Here is a 20709-nt window from a genome sequence, read left to right on the forward strand (position 1 = left end):
ATCAAACTCTGCGCCTCCCCTGACATGCTCTGGCGCATAGCATATTTTTATACGTCCCAACATTGCAGATAAATTATAATGATTTTAATTGCTTGTGATGCTTTAAACTCTTTGCAATATGTACAAATCTACCCACTACTCTCAGTCATGTCACTAGCCTCCTGTGTCCATGTTAGTTTTGTTCTGTGACATAAAATGTTTTTTAGTCAGCTCACTGTGACCTTGGTCTCTGTTTGAATCACAATGTTGGAATTTCACAGAAATCGAAGAATATTACTGTTATGCCAGCGAGTATGTGTTAAAAATGTTGCACTGCCAGCAAACCTTAGCTGACACTAAAGACATTTTAGCTTAACAGCTCACTCTTGTAACAGCTTTTTCACCCACTTATCAAATAAATGTAACACTTTATAATAACTTTGTTAAATGGACAAATATTGTATGCTTAACATATCATAAATGCATATTAAAATAGTTATAGTAATGTAATATTTTGATTCATCAATATTTATCATATTTGAATGTACAGTACATCAAGTACTGATCTGTCAAGCATTATATGATATTAGTTAATGATTTATTAATGAACGTTATAATGTGCAGATATCTATATGTCTGCCTGTCTGTCTGTCTATCTATCTATCTTTCCCGTACTTATCTGCTCCTTACTTGATTTTACGCTTCACTTTATTTTTAGTCTTTTATTTCTAATGTCCATAAATATCTATGACATGGAATATTTGTGATGTCTGAAAAATCTCTGGCCAGACCAACAAGAGCACCAGAATGTCCACCAAGAAGATGGGAACTTGTAGTGTTACGTACTGTGAGGAGGTACACTTTATTGTTTTTTACAGAACTACTGCAGGTTTTTTCATTGTTTTTATTTTATTTATTTTATTTTTTTTTGGCATGGATGTCATTTTGTAGCAATTTTCTGTTCACTATATATGACTTCACATGTAAGAAATGTGTAAAAATGGACATGTAAATGATCTGTTTACATGTAACACATTGCTACAAAAATACATTTACTGTATACATACAAATGTGCATATCATTTTTCTGTGTACTACAGTAGTGTACAGTATTGACTTTTCCCAGTAAACCTTTACCTACTGTTGAAATCAGTATCTAAAAAGCTCAGTGTGATACACAATAGTATTCAGCTAGACAAAACTGACATTCTTGTATAGTACAGTAAGCAGTCAGTGTCAACAAAAAAGTAGAACAAAAATTACATTTGTATATAACTAACATTTCCAGGGCTGACTGCCATAGTGAAAAAAACATCTAAATATTTTGACCAGTACAGCTCACACAATGACAAAAAGACTTTTCATTTTGGTTGTATTTGGCCAATTTACTGACTCACTAAATAGGTTTTGAAGCATGAATTAAATGTTTTGGGTGAGTTACTAAATTTTTCAGACATGCAATAGAGTTGTGATGTCCCATAAAACAGTTGTGACAACTGCACTTACAGTTTAGAGAAAGAGATTGAGAAACACTGTAATATATATACAGTACTTCATGCGTTTGTATCATAATCTATCTATCTGTCTGTCTGTCTTAACATCATGGGAAAATCAAAAGAAATCAGACATCAGAAAAATCTGGTTTCTCCTTGGGAGCAATTTCCAAACGCCTGAAGGTACCACGTTCATCTGTACAAACAATAGCACGCAAGAATAAACACCATGGGACCACGCAGCCATCATACTACTCAGGAAGGAGACACATTCTGTCTCCTAGATATGAACATAGTTTGGTGCGAAAAGTGCAAATCAATCCCAGAAGAACAGCAAAGGACCTTGTGAGGACGCTGGAGGAAACAGGTAAACAAGTATCTATATCCACAGTAAAACAAGTCATATATCGACATAACCTGAAAGGCTGCTCAGCAAGGAAGAAGCCACTGCTCCAAAACCACCATACAAAAGCCAGACTACAGTTTGCAAGTGCACATGGGGACAAAGATCTTACTTTTTGGGGAAATGTCCTCTGGTCTGATGAAACAAAATGGCCATAATGACCATCATTATGTTTGGAGGAAAAAGGGTGAGGCTTGCAAGCCAAAGAACACCATCCCAACCATGAAGCATGGGGGTGGCAGCATCATGTTGTGGGGGTACTTTGTTACAGGAGGGACTGGTGCACTTCACAAAATAGATGGCATCATGAGGAAGGAAAATTATGTGGATATATTGAAGCAACATATCAGGACATCAGCCAGGAAGTTAAAATTCAGTGGCAAATGGGTCTTCCAAATGGACAATAATCCCAAGCATACCTCCAAAGTTGTGGCAAAATGGCATAAGGACAACAAAGTCAAGGTATTGGAGTGGCCATCACAAAGCCCTGACCTCAATCCGAAGAAACATTTGTGAGCAGAACTAAAAAAGTGTGTGCGAGCAAGGAGGTCTACAAACCTGACGCAGTTACACCAGTTCTGTCTGGAGGAATGGGACAAAATTCCAGCAAATTATTGTGAGAAGCTTGTGGAAGACTACCCAAAACGTTTAACCCCAGTTAAACAGTTTAAAGGCAATACTACCAAATACTAACAAAGATACTATCTATCTATCTATCTATCTATCTATCTATCTATCTATCTATCTATCTATCTATCTGTCTGTCTGTCTGTCTGTCTCTCCGTCTGTCTGTCTGTCTGTCTAGCAACAATCATGTAATGGCTTTATTTTGCCACAGGAGTAATATGCTTCTGTATGCCCCTCCTCGCGGCAGCTGCTGCTGTACTTCCTGTACGCGGATGATGATCGCGTTATGTTAATTACATAAGCAAAACGTAAATGATTCGCGGGAAAAGGTGAAAAAATGGCGACGCACACAGACTGCATTTCTGCGCCACTGCTCCTCTAAAAACACCAGAAACTTTTCTTAAACATTGCGAATGGGATATCGGGCTTCCCAAGGAGGAGTATCTACACTTTTTGGCGCGTTTTAAACCCGGGACTGGAGAGAAATCAAAGTGGTAATGTCAGAGCGAGATGTGTTTGAATGTAACTGTACTCTAATTCAAAAACTTCAACATTCTAGCGCGTAACATTTACAGTTTACATTGAACTGACGAGCTAAATCATGCATATCAGACAGTAATAGCGTATATCTATGTAAGTGCATGTGTTTGGTTACATGTCAACTTGTCTGATAAGTTTTGATAGTGCGCAAGTTTTCCAGCAGTATTAAAATCGGGAGGGATTCTGTGCAGATTTATGAGCTGGCTATGATTTACCGAAGTAACTATGCTATAGACTTTTGCAAAGTGTACATGATTGTAAAGTTGCTTTATATTTTTTCAAGCAAGCTTGCATGCTTTGCATTAGTTTTCGATGCATTAGTTTTGTCTAATTTTCTGGATCGGAGAGAAATCGCAATCTTTTTTACTCTAGTACGAAAAAAAGAATGTGATTCTTATCTTTTGGTATCGATTAATTTGAATATTCGGAAAACTAGTCTGGGGCATGGCAGCAGAAAAAGAACTGGCCATGATCAGTTAAGTCTGAAGTTCACATCCTGGCGATGAGTCAACCAACTCTCTTTTTCTGCTCCCTTTTTAACTCATCAGGGTTGAGATTGAGTCAGGCAGTAGTCCCCATGCGCACTGTTGTGGTTGGACGAGTCTCTTTGCAGTGCAACTGGATTCCTTTCCTGTGCTGTTGTCAGAACCATCATGAACATAAATAGACCTTCCTAAGAGCATGGACTGTTATATGCTAGTATGCAGGATTCACATGGTCCTTACAAACCTACAAATATAATGGAATGTTAAAATTGTGATTTCCCAGGCCTGAAATTAATAATAATAATAATAATAATAATAATAAAATGTCATGGAGAGTCATGGAAATGTTTTTATAGTCAATTATATATATTTTAGTTTTGCTCTAAACATTTCATCGGCTAGGAATTGCTCTTTGCGGGTGCAATCTCTTTAAAGGAATAGTTCACCCAAAATGAAAATTCTCTAATCATTTACTAATTTACCCTCATGCCATCCCAGATGTGTATGACTTTCTTTCTTCTGCAAAACACAAACCAAGTTTTTTAAGAAGTATTTCTCAGCTCTGTAGGTCCATACAATATAAGTGAATGGTTGCAAGAACTTTGAAGATACAAAAAGTGCATAAAGGCAGCTTAAAAGTAATCCATGGGACTCCAGTGGTTAAATCCATGTCTTCAGAAGTGATATGATAGGTGTGGGTGAGAAACAGATTTCAATATCAACAGATATTTAAATCCTTTTATCCTCTAAATCTCCACCTTTGTCCAGCCTCGACCAGTTGGTGGCGATATGCAATGAGAATGCGAATTGCCAAAAAACAAAAGAAGAATGTGGATGTGAAAGTGAAAGTGGAGATTTATAGTAAAACATTACATTTGACATTACATTACATTTATTATTAAGTTTAAAGTGTATATTTTTCTTATCATTTTTATTTTTACTATTAGAGTAATGTTAGATGTAATGTATAAATCTGAAGAGAAACATTTTCAGTTCAATTCAGATGTATTCGTAAAGTGCTTATTACAATAAATATTGTTCCAAAGCAGTTTTACTGAGAACACAGCCTTACAACCCTTTCTTTAGAAAGCAGAATGAAATAGTAATAACGCCAAATCCGGTGATGTTATATATATATATTTAAAGCATTTTTTTCAAAGATTTTTGTGTGTCACCTACAACCCACTTCTGGCCCTGTGGGACCCCAGTTTGAAAACCCTTGGGTAATGCAAAAATAACTTTTCTTAGCAGCAAATGGAAGTGTGGAAAAACTTGATGTAATCCACCTATATTGCATGATTTTTGTGAGTGTTGCCTTTAACATTTTACTGCTTGTCTACAGGAAGTGTAGGTGTGATTGCCGTCAGCATGTTGGAAACGGCCTACCTGGACGGCTATCTGTCAGTCGGGTCGGAACCTTTGGAACCCAAGCACCTGCTTCCCAAAAGAGAAAAAACCTGCATTGACCAGGAGACCAGCTTGACCGTGGGCCAGTACGTGCTGTGCCGCTGGTCTGATGGCCTTTACTACTTGGGCAAGATCCAGAGAGTGAGTCACTGTTACTGTAGGGGTTTACATACACCTGAACTATATAAAACACAGTACACCTCTGTTTCCTTTACTCATACTGTACTGTATATCCTCCTTGGACCCAGCAAAAAAATATAAAAAAAAATAAATAAAAGTTTGTATTTATTTATTTTTTTCTAGTCATTGGAGTATTTGGAGCATAAGAAACACACACACACACACACGATTTTTTAAGAAGATTTTTGTGAATCTGGCCCCAAGATTGTTAAAAGTGTGACATGTATGGTTTCAGGGAAATTCATAACAACAAAATGCTCTACAGCATACAAAATGTAATTACTGGGTCTCAGGAGAATAGATACGAGAGATATTCATGACCTGATAGCATTCTTTCTTAATCATGAATAATTCATTTGGCAAACATACAGTATATTTCTTGTTTTTACAGTCTATATTTGCATATCACAGTACTAAAAATTTTCTCCACATTCCACATTGCCTATAGGTGAGCACCTCAAAGCAGAGTTGCTTTGTGACGTTTGAAGACAATTCCAAGTTCTGGGTGCTTTGGAAAGACATACAGCATGGTAGGAGTGTTTAAAATCTCCCAAAAGATACTGAAGAAGTACCAGTGATTAAATCCATTTGTTGATTAGCAGGTTAGAAAGCACCTGCTTATGATATGTCAATGTGTTCTGTGAGATGCCTGTGTGGAAATATGGGTTTACTGCCTTGTAACAAGGTAACCAAAGCTTTACTCTCCCCTTTTCTTACTCAGCGGGGGTCCCTGGGGAGGAACCTAAATGCTCAGTGTGTTCTGACATGTCTCTGGATCCTGGTAATGAAATCCTTATCTGTGGGAAGTGTGGAATAGGTGAGTCTGTACTCTGAGGCAGTGATGGGTGCTGCCTGCATCCCAGCTCAACATACACCGACCAGCCACAACATCAAAACCACCTGCCTACTATTGTCTAGGTCCCCCTCATGCCGCCAAAACGGCGCCAACCCGCATCTCAGAATAACACTCTGAGATGTTATTCTTCTCACCACAATTGTACAGAGCGGTTATCTGAGTTACCGTAGACTTTGTCAGTTCGAACCAGTCTGGCCATTCTCTGTTAACCTCTCTCATGAACAAGGCGTTTCCATCCGCAGAACTGCCGCTCACTGGATGTTTTTTGTTTTTGGCACCATTCTGAGTATTCTAGAGACTGTTGTGTGTGAAAATCCCAGAAGATCAGCAGTTGCAGAAATACTCAAACCAGCCTGTCTGACACCAACAATCATCCATGCGATTATCTAATCAGCCAATCATGTGGCAGCAGTGCAGTGTATAAAATCATGCAGATATGGGTCAGGAGCTTCAGTTAATGTTCACATCAACCATCAGAATGGGGAAAAAATTTGATCTCAGTGATTTGGACCATGGCATGATTTTTGGTGCCAGATAGGCTGGTTTGAGTATTTCTGTAACTGCTGATCTCCTGGGATTTCACACACAACATTTTCTAGAATTTACTCCGTATGGTGCCAAAAAAACAAACTGAGCTAATTGTCTAAAATGGGATTAGTTCTGTGGATGGATATGCCTTGTTGATGTGAGAGGTCAACAGAAAATGGCCAGACTGGTTTGAACAGACAAAGTCTTCAGTGACTCAGATAACCGCTCTGTACAATTGTGGTGAGAAGAATAGCATCTCAGAATGCTATTCTGAGATGTGGGTTGGCGCTGTTTTGGTGGCACGAGGGGGACCTACACAATATTAGGCGGTTTTAATGTTTTGGCTGATCGGTGTATAAGACACAAAACTTGAATTTATCTCAGTATAAAGCTTGTTTTGTGCCTCGGGAAATAAATTATTTATCATGAAGAATTGTTGACTCATAAACTCTCAGTTTTCCATTTGTTAAGGCAGACATCACTGTAACTATTACTCATGCTTGGAGTAAGGGATTTGAACAGACACCTAACACAAAGCATTAAACTCATCCTGCACTGTTTTTGCTCCGGAAATGATTGATTGCTCAAATCATGCGGCAGGTGTACTATTACTTTTCTAAGTGATCAGCCTTTTGATTTTTGCCTGACAGATGATTAAAAAAAAAAAAAAAAAAAAACTGCAATAGAGGACATGCTTAAGTCATATCTATGTGGTAACATCTAAATTAACTAGTTTTATTGAAGTAAAAAATATTATTTAATATGACTGAAACATCCTGACTACATTAGGTAACACCAACAAAAGTAATTTAAGGGTTTAGATAAAATTCAAAGAGTAATATTTAGAGGGTTATGTCAGATTTAAATCAGAAGAGCTTGAAACATATTTCTCGATTTGATTAGATTCTGATTCATTCGGATATATTTCAGTTATAAATAATGTCCATTGTGCTTAAATATGAAAGAAATTCCCTCTTAGCTAATGCTGTAAATTATATAGGGAACCATTTAACTTGGTACATTATGAAACAATGGTCCCAAATATTACAACATTTAACAACATAATAACAGGGCCCAAACGATCCAGTTATATTGCTATATATGTAAGGGATATAATTATCAACACAACCAAAACTGAAGTAAACTTTAAAGTAAATGTAAAAGATTGGCCTTGGAACTTTAAGAATCAATATCGGGAACGTTTAAAGGAATAGTTCACCCAAAAATGAAAATTCTCTCATCATTTACTCACCTTCATGCCATCCCAGATGTGTAACTTACTTTCTTTTGCTGAACACACAAAAAAAAGGATTTTATAAGAATATCTCAGCTCTGTTGGTCCATTCAATGCAAGTGAATGGTGGCCAGAACTCTGAAGCTCAAAAAAGCAAATAAAGGCAGCATCAAAGTAAAATCCATGTCTTCAGAAGCGTTAGGATAGGTGTGGGTGAGAAACAGATCACTATTTAAGTATTTCTTAACATTAATTGTCCACTTTAACTTCCAATTTTTTGTTTTTGGCGATTCACATTCTTTGTGTATATCACCACCTACTAGGCAGGGAGGAGAATTTATAAAATAAATGACTTAAATATTGATATGTTTCTCACCCACACCTATTATATTGCTTCAGAAGATAAGGATTTTAGCACTGGAGTCTTATGTACCACTTTTATGCTGCCTTTATGTGCTTTTTGGAGCTTCAAAGTTCTGGCCACCATTCACTTGCATTGAATGGACCAACAGAGCTGAGACGTGTTTCTAAAATTCTTCATTTGTGTTCAGAAGAAGAAAGAAAGTCATATACATCTGGGATGGCATGAGGGTGAGTAAATGATGAATTTTCATTTTTGGGTGAACTAACCTTTTTTAGATTGTGATTCATTGGAAAATCAGTATTTTCGGCCCTACAAAACACCATTGCAACCACCCACAACACCCTTACATTGTGGCAGTGACTTCTGCACAGGCAAGCACCACTTACATTTTGTTGAGAAAATGTAAAAATCTAGTAATAGACATTTTTATGTTATTCTGGTTGACGTCTTGGCTGGGGAACTTTTCTGTCTGTGGATATGACTGATTAACATGTACTTGTGAAAATGTAGACTGGTGAGGAAACATGGTTCAATTTGCTTTATAAAGTCCATACAGTATATAAAGCAAATAGAGCAGTACTGTGAGTGTCTTTGATGACTTTAAGGGGTTTTGGTGAGGTGGCTCTACTGTAATGACTCACATGGGACTCAGAAGTGGCTCTCTGAAGTCTCAAGGATTAGTGTAGACTTCAGCACTGCTGTTCATATTTACACATCTGATTGGGTCTTAGTGAGTCTATTTTTGTGCTAATATTTGTCCTCCTTTCCTCTACATGCTTGTATTGCATCTTCAGGCTACCACCAGCTCTGCCACTTGCCCCCGGTGGAGAGCTCAGCTGACCTGTCCCCATGGTTCTGCAGGAAGTGCATTTTTGCTTTAGCTGTTAGAGTAAGTCTAGCCGTTCAAGACCTTTTGAATGTCGTTCATATCTACAGTATATCCACTATGTCATTTAATCTATATCCACCAGCAAACCAAGGTGATATAATAATGCTACATGCACATACAGTAAATATAGTGTATATAGTAATAATATAGGTTATATTTAATAAGATTGAGCAATTTTATATGAAGTCTCTGGTACTGAGTGAATTGTAAGTATATTTATGATCAATATTTCTCTTGTTTCATCCAGCATGGATAGATTTTTTTTAATAATCTATTATCTATTTTTATTGTTTTATCTAAGAAGACAGCATAATTATGCCTCCTACATTTTGGAACTGCCTTTGCGTCCCTAATGATGCCTTAAAATGCTGCCTACGTAGGCAGCTCACTAGGTTTTAGAACCGAGCCTCAGAGCCTGTTTGTCTTGTAATCCTTCCAGGGCACATGAAATGTTTATCCTTGCAAAGATGAAATGATATCAGTCATCTATGTTTTTTTTGTCATGGATATAAATGAATTGGACCGGTAACACTGCACCACCACGCTGATGTTTGTGTTTCTTTATGTGCCAGAAAGGGGGAGCTCTGAAAAAAGGGCCGATCGCTAAAGCGCTGCAGGCCATGAAGCAGGTGCTGAGTTATAATCCAGACGAGCTGGAGTGGGACTCATTGCATCGTACAAACCATCAGCAGTGCTACTGTTACTGTGGAGGACCTGGAGAGTGAGTCTGCCTCGTCTCACATGCTCTTTGGCTTCCTCTGTCCTGCTGCTTTTATTTTCTTTTTGTTTGGAGCCTTCCATGATTTCATCACTCTGGAGGTCTAGACATATATAGTTGCTCACACTCCAGTTTCTAGAAATATCCAGTGAATACTGAGCTAATTGTCTAAGACGGAATTACAAACTTTTTGTTGCCAAGGACCCCCAAATACTGTATAATGATCTCCCTGTGAGGGACCCCTTTCAAAGCAACTACATATTTGCATGTTTAAATACCCTTTTATAATGTTTGAGAAAAATAGTAGAATTTTGTAAAGACAACATGTTTTTTAATTAAATAATTAGCAAAATGCATGTTTAAATAACCAACTTTATATTGTACTAATGCCTAAAGAAATGTGAAAAATATTATCTGCAAAATGTTAAATATATAAATCTGAAGAGAAACATTTTCAAAAGCGATTTTCACAATATATATATATATATATATATATATATATATATATATATATATTTTTTTTTTTTTTTTTTTTTACAAAATATGCACATTTTTAGTTTTTTATTTATTACTGTTAAAAAGTGATGGCTGTCAATACAATAACTGCAATTGATCTCATGATTTTTGACCAGTATTTAGAAAGCAGAATGAAATATTAACAATGTCATACTCTGTGAATGTTAACTGTTTCACTCTTTTTTTTATTTTTTATTATTATTATTATAATTTTTTTTTTTTTTTTTCACTTTGTGGCCCTCTGGGGTTTCCCAGACCACAGTTTGAAAACCCCTGGTCTAATCTTGTTAAAAGAATAGTTAACTCCAAAATTAAAATGGCATCATAATTTACTCATCCTATGTCATTTCTGTCTGACTTTCTTATGCGGAACACCCCTGTACTTCTTGAAGATATCCATAGAAGCTGGCATGGAGTTAAAAAACAAACAAACAAAACTTTTCAATACAATGGCAGTTGATATTTACTCACTTTAAAGCTTAAAATAGGACCCAAAAGTATCATAAAAGTAGTCCATGCAACTTGTTTATCATATTCCAAATCTTCTGAAGGCGTACGATTGGTTTTGCTAGTATTGAAAATATGGAAAGTGATAATCTTGACATTTCTGTCCTTTAATGTTACACATAAGAAATTGTGGTGTAATGATCCATCAATCTGGATCTATGCATCAATCAAATAACCAACAATGCAACGGCATCGTTTCGGCATGTAAACATCGATGTATATTTTTTAAGATACAGCTCTATTTGAACACTCTCATACCAGCCATGTCCGTATGCATTTCCGTCAGGTGATGCAGCAACCTTACGATATTCATCTCACGTATAAGCACTAAATGTGCTTCCCATATGGGACACGGATGTGTGCGGAGTGATTGAAGCCTGAAGTTGCACTCTGATCTGGCCGCGAGCTCCGGTGACAGGATAGCACAGTGCCGATCACATGCACGTTAAAATCAGGCTTCTCTCGATATCGTGGTGCATGCAACACATTTGAATTGTACATGAGGATTTTCTATTTTAAAGCGCTTTGAAGCAATTCAACCATGTCAAACAGCTAAACAGTCCCACTATTCTGAACAGCACTGACAAGGGAAAGCGAAAACACCTGCCCTGCACCAGCATCAATTACAAGACTTGTCACATCTACACACATCATCACCCTTACTAACATTTATCACAGTGAACTGTTACAGAATTTTTCAATTCAACTGTAGAAGTTGTAGCCAAGAAAAAACAAGGAAAGCACAAAATCTCCTGTCATGGGTATTTACTGTAAGTATTTTGGATTGACTTTGACTGTTGTAAAGATGAAAAATTGTCACTGTATTGTTTCCCTCACTCCACAAGTCAATTAGCTGTTATCAAACGATTGAGCATCACGTGTATGTGACTTTATTTTTTATATTTATCATTTTTGTCAACAACTGAAGTACCTTATTTTGTTATGGATGTCCCAATGTGGAAACAGGATTTGCTTTTTTAAGAGAGCTCACTAAAATAATATTTTGGTTGCATTTGTTAGATAAAAAATGTCATTGAGTGTGTAAAATAGGCTCATAATATCATAATATTGATCGCAGGCCCCTGAATCGAATCGAAATCGTACCGTGGCGGACTTTTGGAAACATTGGATCGCTAACTAAGAGAACCGATATAAGATTGTATTGTGATGAAGCTTGCGATTTACACCCCTAATAAGAAATAAAGTCATACAGGTTTGGAACGATGAGGGTGAGAACATTTTGGGTGAGCAATGCCGTTAATGCAAACAAAGATAGCTTAGTGCTACTATATCAACCCCACCTTCTAGTTTATCTTTAAGTTTTGTTTCTGTTTTTTGTTGATGCTGAAATTAAATTGGTCTGTAAGGTCTTTGTGTTTTCTGTCTGATGAGAACTCATTTAAAATGCTTATCTAATTATCCCACTAGGTGGTACCTGAAAATGCTGCAGTGTTTTCGCTGTGAGCAGTGGTTTCATGAAGCGTGTACACAATGCCTGCAGGAATCCATGATGTTTGGAGATAGGTATGTAGAAAGCAACATGGCCAGCTATTTTTTTTTTTAAAGATCTTTGAAGTTGAATGCATTACAGTTATAGATAAGGCAATATAATAATAATAATAATAAGAAGAAGAAGAAGATTTGCATAAATTTTACCCTAATAAATAAAAGTAGATAGAGAAAGCGTCAACCAATGCCCCCTCTGCATTTCTTGCCTTAAGTTATAGATCATTTCCTCCATATCATACTCCATAAGAAGTATCATAAACATTAGGGATAGACCAATATATCGGTTTTATGATTAATCTGTGCCGATAGATCGGTTATCAGCAAAAATCTATGCAGATAGTTCTGAACTGAAGCGAGGGAACCTATATATTCATCTTCATCTGGTGAATATAAACATTATAAAAGGCTTAACTTTATAAATACTAACAGTCTTTTTACATTGTAACAGAGCCAAGGCTCTGTCATTTCAAAATAAGAGTCCCATGTGTATTTAAGGTTTTTTTTTTTTTTTTTTAGTTAAATGTCCAAATCTTAAAATTAAAAAAATTATGGTTGCGCAATTAACTGCATTAGGGATTTCATTCATTTTTTCCTCTATATATGTGCCAATCATAGTAAGGGGGACTAAGATATTTTTGTATTATTGTATAAATTTATTTTAAAAACCATCGTCCGATTAATATGTTTTCTGCCTATTCCGCCACCTTAGTGATTGGTATCAGCTAAAGAGGTCCATTATCGGTCGACCTCTAATAAACATTGAATACAAGATTCAGATGTTGGTACATCTCAGTGTTTTTGGCAATTCACAGTTATCCCCTTTAAAGCTACAACAAGAAATACTGTATCTGGAGAATATGTAGTTTATAAATAGAGAAGAGCAGTTTATAGATCTGTTTTCAGGTTCCAATAAATCACAATGTAAATAGCGGATTTATAGAATGTTATATTAAAAATATTATCCCACTTTTTAAGTTTCTTTCTCCACAATGATGATCCAAACTAATGACAATCAAATCATTTCATTTTTGTAATTGTTGGTGTCCTAAAATATCTAACTAATGTATCTAATGTGTTTGCATGAATAATACATATGTAATAATTCTAAAAATGCATTAAATATTCTATTTATATACTGTTAAGTATAATTCTTTCCAATTATAAAAATATGTAACTTAATGAGATTCAAAACCATTTTTCTCCACAGAAATATGTTTAAGTTCTTTTTCCAATTTTTCCTTAACTTACACAGTTTTTTCAGCCAAATAGTAAAAGAACTGCACCATTAATCAAGATCCTGTCAAGTTCCCATATGGATTTCTGATCTTTTGCTTCCCCGGAAACCAATAATCTTCCTGAAAAGCAATTGACTTTTTATACGATTGCGATATAAGCCATTGCTTTTCTGAAAGATCAATGAATGTGATCACCAAAGGCAAAATTCTATTTGCAACATGCTAGCGTTGATGATTATTGATTTTTAAAGCAAACTTACTCTAGCGTCCCACATAGAAGTTGACATGCATTTGGAGATTTTTAAAAGCTCATAATTGCACTATTGAAAACGGTATTTCTTTGTACGCAGCACCATTTGTACCTCTTGAATGTGCGTAGTTTAAACGACTTCACTTTTTTCTGTCTTTTGCCTCCCAGGTTTTACTTGTTCATTTGTGCAGTGTGCAATAAAGGAATGGAATACATCAAGCGGCTGGCTCTCAGATGGTAAATGGCAGCACTCTCTTTCCCCTTGAGAATGATTGTGCCCCGATCTGTGTCAAAATTATGTAGTCAAAGTGTTGGCCTGTGATTGATGTGGGCCAGAGCTCTCCATCCATGAGCTTTCTCTTGAGCACCCTGCTATTTCAGGAAGAGTGTACATTGTGTTTTTTTCAGCATAGAGTTGTCTGGACATTGATTCCGGCTTTTTGTCCCAAATGATAAATAGTCATTTAAACCAAAGGTTTGGTGTGGAGAGGTCTTCTTATGATAGCAGGGAATTACTGTTGAAATACACTGAGCTGGATGTGCTGGATATTTAGGTATGAAGCCAGTCTCGGTTCAGATTTAAGCTTTATCCTTCTTGAAGGTCTGGTGTGTTAAAATGGACCTTGCCTTTTGAGCTTAAGTGCTCTCTATTTAACATTTCACATGTGACACTTAATGCAAATAGATATTGGTGGTGGCCTTTGATCTCAAGACATTTTTGCTTTAGGTCTAAAACATTTTAAGCTTCGTCTCTAGATTCAAGAGTTTTAAGTGGCATTTTGCATGAGATTTTCTCTCTTTTCAGGTTTTTAAATTCAACTTATTTTTCATTGGCAGGGTGGATGTCGTCCATCTCGCCCTGTACAACCTTGGAGTTCAGAGTAAGAAAAAATATTTTGAACTGGAAGAGATCCTTGCCTTCATCAGCAACAACTGGGAGCATTTCCAGCTGGGCAAGGTGATAGCTTTTTATCCAAGACATTTTCAGAAATAGATCTGAAGGTGAAATGTGTAGTTTGTTTAGTGTTAAAGCAATAGTTTACCTAAAAATATAAATCCTGTCATTATTTACTCCCCCTTATGTCGTTCAAAACCCGCATGACTTTCTTTCTTATGTGGAACACAAATGGAGATGTGTTTATCGTTTTTCTCCCCTTTTCTCCCCAATTTGGAATGCCCAATTCCCAATACGCTGTAAGTCCTTGTGGTGGCGCAGTGACTCGCCTCAATCCGGGTGGCAGAGGACGAATCTCAGTTGCCTCTGCGTCTGAGACCGTCAATCCGCGCATCTTATCACGTGGCTTGTTGAGCGCGTTACCGCGGAGACGTAGCGCGTATGGAGGCCCACGCTATTCTCCGCGGCATCCATGCACAACTCACCACGCGCCCCACTGAGAGCGAGAACCACATTATAGCGATCACGAATAGGTTACCCCATGTGACTCTACCTTCCCTAGCAACTGGGCCAATTTGGCTGCTTAGGAGACCTAGCTGGAGTCACTCAGCATGCCCTGGATTAGAACTCGAGACTCCAGGGGTGGTAGTCAGTGTCAATACTCGCTGAGCTACTCAGACCCCCACAAATGGAGATGTTTTATGAATATCAAAGGTTGTGGCAGTACAGTGGCAGTTAATAGCGACTCACTTTAAAGCTTCAAAAAGGACCCAAAAGTATCATGAAAGTAGTCCATGCAACTCATGTTCCATATTCCAAGTTTTCTGAAGGCATACGATTGGTTTTTGTGAGAAACATCCAGAAATGTAAACCATTTTTCAGCTAAAATCTTGATGTTGTGCGTTTATGAGGGCTATGAGAGAAGCTTGCTCACAGTGGTTCACACAGTTTTAGTGCTGAATAAGGAAGTTCTTTTGTTTCAAGTGCCCAAAAGGACATAAAGGAACTTTAAAGGTAATCCTTACGATTTATGTGGTTTGATCCGTCCTCTTTTTTTTCTACATATTTTTACTAAAGACAAAATACAAATCATACATCAAAAAATAATAAATAAAATAAAAACAGTGGAGAAAGAAAAAAAAACTGAAAAACAAAACAAAACAGGATGTTAGTTTCAATAATATATATTGAATATATTCATATATTTTCAAACCTATTCCATGAATAACATGTATAATTCATTCATTTGCATTATTATATTTTATTTCAAATAAAAAGAAGGAAAGAAAGTTAAAGCATCACATCCTCATTTTAAGTATTAAATGAGATAAGACATATTTAAATAATTATGTTCAAAAATTAAAAATCAAGATTCGGAAGAGAGCAATCTATCCATATTAAATTAATTATTTCTCTCAATCTTTGAGATTGCAGGGGTTCTGGTTGAAGCCAATTTTTTGTAATCTGTTTTAAATCTATTCTGATTACCCTAAATGTATATTGTTCGGTTTTATTTCTTAACGGTGATGGCATTTTACCCAAAATAAGTTTTTCTAGATGGATTTCTATTGAGCTATTAAATATTAAATGAATCTGTCTAATCATTTCATTCCAGTAAGTTTTCAATTTAGAGCACCCATTTAGAATATGACTGTAATGAGCCTTATTTTCACCACAGTTTCGCCAACAATCCCCTTTTGCCAAACTATTGTATTTACTTTAAATAACAAGTGTCGTTTGTATCTTCCAGGCCTATTCCCTCCAAACACTGGATTAAGTATAGTTTGAAATATATGATATTTCTTCCCAGTCTTGCTGACTTATTTGTATTTTTTTCATCCTCCCACCTACGGATAATTTTACTCTGAGTGTCATGTACATCTCCTTCAAGTGCCCTCTTTAAAGATATTTTTACTGAATTAGACCCATGGTGAGTTTGTTTTTTGGTGAGAAAAAGACCAAAATATAACTCTTTTTTCACTTTAAATCTTGACATTGCAGTCTTCTAGGTGTATCATGATTTAAAGCTCAATTACACTGTAGTTAAGTTTTTTACCCAAAACTTCAGAAGACATGGATGAAAGCACTGGAGTCGTATGAATTACCTTTATGCTGTCTTTATGTCCTTTTTGGAGCTCGAAAGTGTTGGACCCCATTGGCTTACATTGTATGGATATATTCACATCATATATCAATCAAAATATCTTCATTTGTGTTCCGCAGAAGAAAGAAAGTCAGACGAGTTTGAGATGGTAGAAGGGTGAGTAAATAATGAGAGAATCATAATTTTTGGATGAACTATTCCTTTAAAGAGATAGTTCACTCAAAAAAGAAAATGTACTAGTAGTTATTTTTCCATTTCCATTTAACGCCACTAGTGGCGTGGAAATCACACATTTCACCTCTAAATACAGTAAAAGTCATTTATATAGAAAAGTTTTGTAATTGCCAGGTAATTTGGAATACTTACTTAACCAATTCCTATAGGAACAAATGGACAGTGAAAAATAACACTTTTTGTTGTTGCGCCATCCTTCCTTGTCATTCTAACCTCTTATGTGTTGTCATGTGTAATCTTGAGAAAACAGCATTTCTAAATCGCACACACTTCTCTGCATGGAAGAGTTAACAAGCACAACAAAGCCTGAGGACTGCATTTGTCTTCATTGAAACATGACAGCTCATGGTTCACAGGCAAAGGAAATTACTTATAAAAAGCACCATACCACAGAAACAGTTCTTCTCAAAGACTGTCAAAGGTTTTACTCTCACTGATTTCTACCCCTTCAGCTCTCCAATACCCCTCCATCTGAACGAGGACAGTTTATTCTTGATGCACTCAACAACTATAAAAGCAAGTAAGAATTGTTTTCCTTCTTTTTCCTATCACTGACGTGGTAGCGAAGTGTAATCACAAAAAAAGATGTTTCATCTTCTGCTCATTCTAATGTTAAAGGAATAGTTCAAACAAAATTGAGAATTCCGTCATAATTTTCTCACCTTAATGTTGTTTCACACCTTTATGACTTTCTGTCTTCCGTGGACCACACAAGGAAATGTTTGGCAGAATGTTAGAAACTGATATCTTCAGGCACCATTCAATTTCATTGCATGTTTTTTTTTTTTTTCATATAATGAAAGTGAATGATGTCTGAGACTGAACATTCTAGCTAACATCTCCGTTTGTGTTCAATGGAAAAAAAGAAATTTGCATGGGTTCGGAACAACATGAGCGTGAGTAAATGATGACAGAATTTTCATTTTGCCGTGAATTATCTCTTTTGGGTCCACTTAAATGTTTTGTTTAAGTTTCACTGGCCAATGCAACAGTGATTTTAGACTTCTGTTTTTTGAATCTATAGCAAATAGACATGAACTAAACCTTTAAGCATATGCAGCATGAATGCCTCTTGTAATACTTGGATGAGTCACTGAAAAACTCTAGTGATTTTAAGTCTTAACAATAGTGCTTTTGTTTCAGGTTTCTCTGTGGGAAAGAGATCAAGAAGAGGAAATGCATTTTCCGACTAAGGACAAGGGTTCCCCCGAACCCCCCCTCTAAGTTGTTCCCGGAGAAGGCCCAGAACAGTGAGGGTCACAGGGGCCACAAGAAAGGGGCTAGCAGAAACAGGTTAGTTCCTTTTGTTAATTAATTAGTGCCTCCGATTAATTAATGATATTTTAATGATATTATGATTCATTGAGTTGGACTGACTACTCGATGAAGTAGTTAGACTGATTAAAACCAATAACACTTGAGTTTTTTTGTCCAATTCATTTAAAAGAATGGCTCATGAGAGTCATTTTTTCACGAATTGGAGTACATTGGTTGCACTCTCACGAATTGGACTGCATGTTGGATGCAACTAGCGAGGACAGTGCAACAGAAAAATGTGTAATCGATTTATTTTCATTGTATTTTGTGGTGTCCAGTCATTCTCTTTCATCACAATCAATTCAAACTGCAAGCTCACAACTCGGCTAAAGCATCATTTCTTTTGTTTTGGTGCTGTGGATTGAGTAGAAAAATGTAATGGTGAATAATTCAGGCCTTGTCCATATACTAATAATAATAATGATAAACTTTATTTTTGTATTGCGCCTTTCACACTAAAGGCATGGGCGTTTTGCCAAAAATTATTACATACCTTGGGTCTTTAGCAACTTGGCACTTACAGTTGAAGTCAGAAGTTTACATACACCTTAGCCAAATACAATTAAACTCAGTTTTTCACAATTCCTGACATTTAATCATAGAAAACTTTCCCTGACTTAGGTCAGTTAGGATCACTACTTTATTTTAAGAATGTGAAATGTCAGAATAATAGTAGAGAGAATGATTTATTTCATCTTTTATTTCTTTCATCACATTCCCATTGGGTCAGAATTTTACATACACTTTGTTAGTATTTGGTAGCATTGCCTTTAAATTGTTTAACTTGGCTCAAACTTTTTTGGTAGCCTTCCACAAGCTTCTCGCAGTAAGTTTCTGGAATTTTGGCCCATTCCTCCAGACAGAACTGGTGTAACTGATTTAGGTTTGTAGGCCTCCTTGCTCGCACACGCTTTTTCAGTTCTGCCCACAAATTTTCAATTGGATTGAGGTCAGAGCTTTGTGATGGCCACTCCAACACCTTGACTTTGTTGTTCTTAAGCCATTTTGCCACAGCTTTGGAGGTATACTTGGGGTCATTGTCCATTTGGAAGACCCATTTACGACCGAGCTTTAACTTCCTGGCTAATGTCTTGAGATGTTGCTTCAATATATCCACATAATTTTCCTTCCTCATGATGCCATCTATTTTGTGAAGTGCACCAGTCCCTGCTGCAGAAAAGCACCCCCACAACATGATGCTGCCACCCCCATGCTTCACAGTTGGGATGGTGTTATTTGGCTTGCAAGCCTTACCTTTTTTCCTCCAAACATAACAATGGTCATTATGGCCAAACAGTTACATTTTTATTTCATTAGACCTTTTGTTTCAGAGGACATTTCTCAAAAAAGTAAGATCTTTGTCCCCATGTGCACTGTAGTCTGGCTTTTTATGGTGGTTTTGGAGCAGTGGCTTCTTCCTTGCCAAGCAGCCTTTCAGGTTATGTCGATATAGGACTCATTTTACTGTGGATATAGATACTTGTCTACCTGTTTCCTCAAGCATCTTCACAAGGTCCTTTGCTGTTGTTCTGGGATTGATTTGCACTTTTCGCACCAAACTACGTTCATCTCTAGGAGACAGAATGCGTCTCCTTCCTGAGTGGTATGATGGCTGCGTGGTCCCATGGTGCTTATACTTGCGTACTATTGTTTGTACAGATGAACGTGGTACCTTCAGGCATTTGGAAATTGCTCCCAAGGATGAACCAGACTTGTGGAGGTCCACAATTTTTTTTCTGATGTCTTGGCTGATTTCTTTTGATTTTCCCTTGATGTCAAGCAAAGAGGCACTGAGTTTGAAGGTAGGCCTTAAAGTACATCCACAGGTACACCTCCTATCAGAAGCGAATTGGCTAACTGTCTAAAGGCTTGACATCATTTTCTGGAATTTTCCAAGCTGCTTAAAGGCACAGTTAACTTAGTGTATGTAAACTTATGACCCACTGGAATTTAGACTTTCTCGGTGTGTTGATAATGCAGTGAACACACTGAAAGACAAGAGTCTTCTGCCCTATAATTTACTTTTAAGAGTTGCATCTACTTTGGAGGATTCAATATTTTCGACCCTCAAATCTGTAATGACATGTTTTGTGGGCAGAGATGATGCATTTATTGACAGTTTTAGATTGATAGTTGTGTTGTCATTATGTTAAATTATGGTGATTGGACATTTCTCGTTTTCCGCTGTTGCAGTAATTCCATTCCTGCAGAGAAGAGAAGGAAGAAGAGGTCCAAATGGCTGCTGGAGGATGCTATTCCTAATGTAAGCATTTCACTCTAAATACTAGGGTAACACTTTATAGAATTGAGTTTTAAAGGGATAGTTCACCCAGAAATGAAAAATCATTTACTCACCCTCATGTTGTTCCAAACCTGTCTTTCTATCTTGTTCCCCAGGAGAAAGAAAGTAATATGTATTTGGAACAATATGAAAGTGAGT

General features: G+C 36.7%; 1 protein-coding gene across 1 annotated transcript in view; it reads left to right on the forward strand.

Moving 5' to 3' along the window:
* The first annotated feature begins 2822 nt into the window (after window positions 1-2822).
* Window positions 2823-20709, forward strand: part of LOC127423947 (PHD finger protein 19-like) — a 40489-nt gene continuing 22602 nt past the window's right edge. The window contains exons 1-12 of the mRNA XM_051668663.1: window positions 2823-2995; window positions 4869-5074; window positions 5562-5643; window positions 5835-5930; window positions 8890-8984; window positions 9557-9705; window positions 12154-12249; window positions 13888-13956; window positions 14557-14677; window positions 17405-17472; window positions 18096-18245; window positions 20463-20532. Coding sequence (XP_051524623.1) covers window positions 4895-5074; window positions 5562-5643; window positions 5835-5930; window positions 8890-8984; window positions 9557-9705; window positions 12154-12249; window positions 13888-13956; window positions 14557-14677; window positions 17405-17472; window positions 18096-18245; window positions 20463-20532 — 1176 coding nt within the window. The 5' untranslated portion in view covers window positions 2823-2995; window positions 4869-4894. The remainder of the gene's footprint in view (window positions 2996-4868; window positions 5075-5561; window positions 5644-5834; window positions 5931-8889; window positions 8985-9556; window positions 9706-12153; window positions 12250-13887; window positions 13957-14556; window positions 14678-17404; window positions 17473-18095; window positions 18246-20462; window positions 20533-20709) is intronic.

The sequence above is a fragment of the Myxocyprinus asiaticus genome, chromosome 33 (assembly GCF_019703515.2).
Source record: "Myxocyprinus asiaticus isolate MX2 ecotype Aquarium Trade chromosome 33, UBuf_Myxa_2, whole genome shotgun sequence".
Lineage (NCBI taxonomy): Eukaryota > Metazoa > Chordata > Actinopteri > Cypriniformes > Catostomidae > Myxocyprinus > Myxocyprinus asiaticus.